The 1811-nt window shown below is 62.6% G+C and overlaps 1 protein-coding gene across 1 annotated transcript in view; it reads left to right on the top strand.

Annotated features, from left to right (window-relative positions):
- Positions 1-9: 9 nt before the first annotated feature.
- Positions 10-1811, top strand: part of LOC107199020 (SKI/DACH domain-containing protein 1-like) — a 10073-nt gene continuing 8271 nt past the window's right edge. Inside the window, exon 1 of the mRNA XM_033511642.1 lies at positions 10-1810. Coding sequence (XP_033367533.1) covers positions 630-1810 — 1181 coding nt within the window. The 5' untranslated portion in view covers positions 10-629. The remainder of the gene's footprint in view (position 1811) is intronic.

Raw genomic sequence — 1811 nt, 5'->3', positions numbered from 1 at the left:
GCGCGGGTGAAATCTTTGGGGTTTGGAACCGGGGGTGTCCCCGGAATATTCCAGCGGTGGGGAAGGAAGGTGGGACCCCCCCGAGCCCCCCGAGCTTTGTTTTACACCATTTCCCCCCCAAAAAAAGCGATTATTTGGGAGGCGGGGGTGGGTGCGGGGCCGGCCCGGGCGATGAGAGATGTTTGACTTCTTGATTTTTTTTTTTATTTTTTTTTTTCCTCTCTTTTTTTTTTTTCTCTCACCGGGGAGGGGGCAGACGAGGAGCCGAGCCCCGGAGCAGGAATTTGGGTTTTTGGGAGATGTTGCCAGACCTCGACGGGAGCGTTTGAAAAGCGAGATCGGCTGGGTTTTTTATTATTATTTTTTTTTCCTCTTTTCCTTGTTTTTTTTTTTTTTTTGGTTTTTTTTTCGCCTCCCCTCCCCCTCTGGCCCCTCTGCGGAGGGATGTGAGCGATCCCGGAGTGGGAAACAGAAATGTCCTGATTTTCCTGATTTTCCGTGCCCTTCTTTGAAAGGGACAAAGTAAAAAAAAAAAAAAAAAAAAAAAAAAAATCCAAAAGAAAAAAACCCCAAAAATACCCCAAAAAAACCCAACAAAAAAACCCCAATAATAAATATCTCGAGGCAAAATGTTCCTGACCTGCGAGGGGACCTTGGCGATGGCTCCGGCCCCCGTGGATTTCCACCGACAGACCCGGCCGGGCCATTTCCACGCCGGCTACCAAGAAATCCAAGGAATCAACTTGGGCTACTTACAAATCGACGGCACCCAGATGTTCGCCCTGGCCCAGGTGCTCAGCGACCTGTTCAAGGACATCCCCAGGACCACCATCAGCAAGAAGATGGAAACCTTAAAGATCAAGAGCCGCCGCTGCGACCTGGCCGAGCTGCGGACCCTCAAGGCCATCAACTCGGTGCCCACGCGGGCCGTGAAGTGCTCGCTCATCTCCAAAGCGGACCTGGAGGCTCTCTGCACCTCCTGCCAGAGCCTCGGCCCCCGCCGGAGGAAGAGGAGGAGGAAGAGCAGGAGAAGGGAGCAGCTGCTGCTGCCGGGCTCCGGGGAGTTCTTCCCCTGCCCGCGGCCCCCGCCCTGCAGAGCCGGGGGTTGTTGCGGCTCCCCCGGCCGGGCCCCGCCGCCCCCCGGCCCGCAGCAGCTCCAGCCGGCCCGGGGGGGGCTCTTTGCGGCCGTTCTGGCCGGTTCCCCCCGGCACCTGCCGCTGCTGCACCCCGCGGCCGCTCAGCCCTGCGCGCTCCCGGCCGGTGGCCACCGGCGGGGCCCGAGCTGGCCCAAGGGGCTCCCCCCGCCCGGAACGGGACCCGCGGCAGCCGGGAAGGGCCGGGCCCGCGGCTTCCCCGCCTCCAAGCGCCAGGGAACCTCCGCCGGCTACTCCAGCGACTCGGACTCCAGCCTGGACCTGGCCGCCTCCAGCCCCGCCACCTCCAGCGACTCCTCGGAGGAGGAGGAGGAGGAGGAGGAGGAAGAGGAGGAGGAGGAAGGGGACAGCTCGTGCAGCAGCGAGGAGGGCAGCTCCTCGGAGTCGGAGAGCAGCTCTCTGTGCAGCGGGGACTCGGTGCAGAGCACGCGGTACCGGCAGGCGGCCCTGCCCCGCTTCCAGCCCCTCCGGGAGGCGCCGGGCGAGGAGCGGCCGGGGGAGCCCGAGCTCCTCTTCCTCTCGCAGCAGCTCTGGGCCCGCACCCTGCGAGCCACAACTTTGGAAAGTTTCAGCGCGGCCGCAGCGCCGAGCTCGGGGGCTCAGCCGGGGCTGTACGCGAAGCTCGAGGCCTCCCCTGCCTCCTCCTCCTCCTCCTCC

The sequence above is a fragment of the Parus major genome, unplaced genomic scaffold (genome assembly GCF_001522545.3).
Source record: "Parus major isolate Abel unplaced genomic scaffold, Parus_major1.1 Scaffold408, whole genome shotgun sequence".
Lineage (NCBI taxonomy): Eukaryota > Metazoa > Chordata > Aves > Passeriformes > Paridae > Parus > Parus major.
This window is presented reverse-complemented; position numbering and strand designations above follow the sequence as displayed.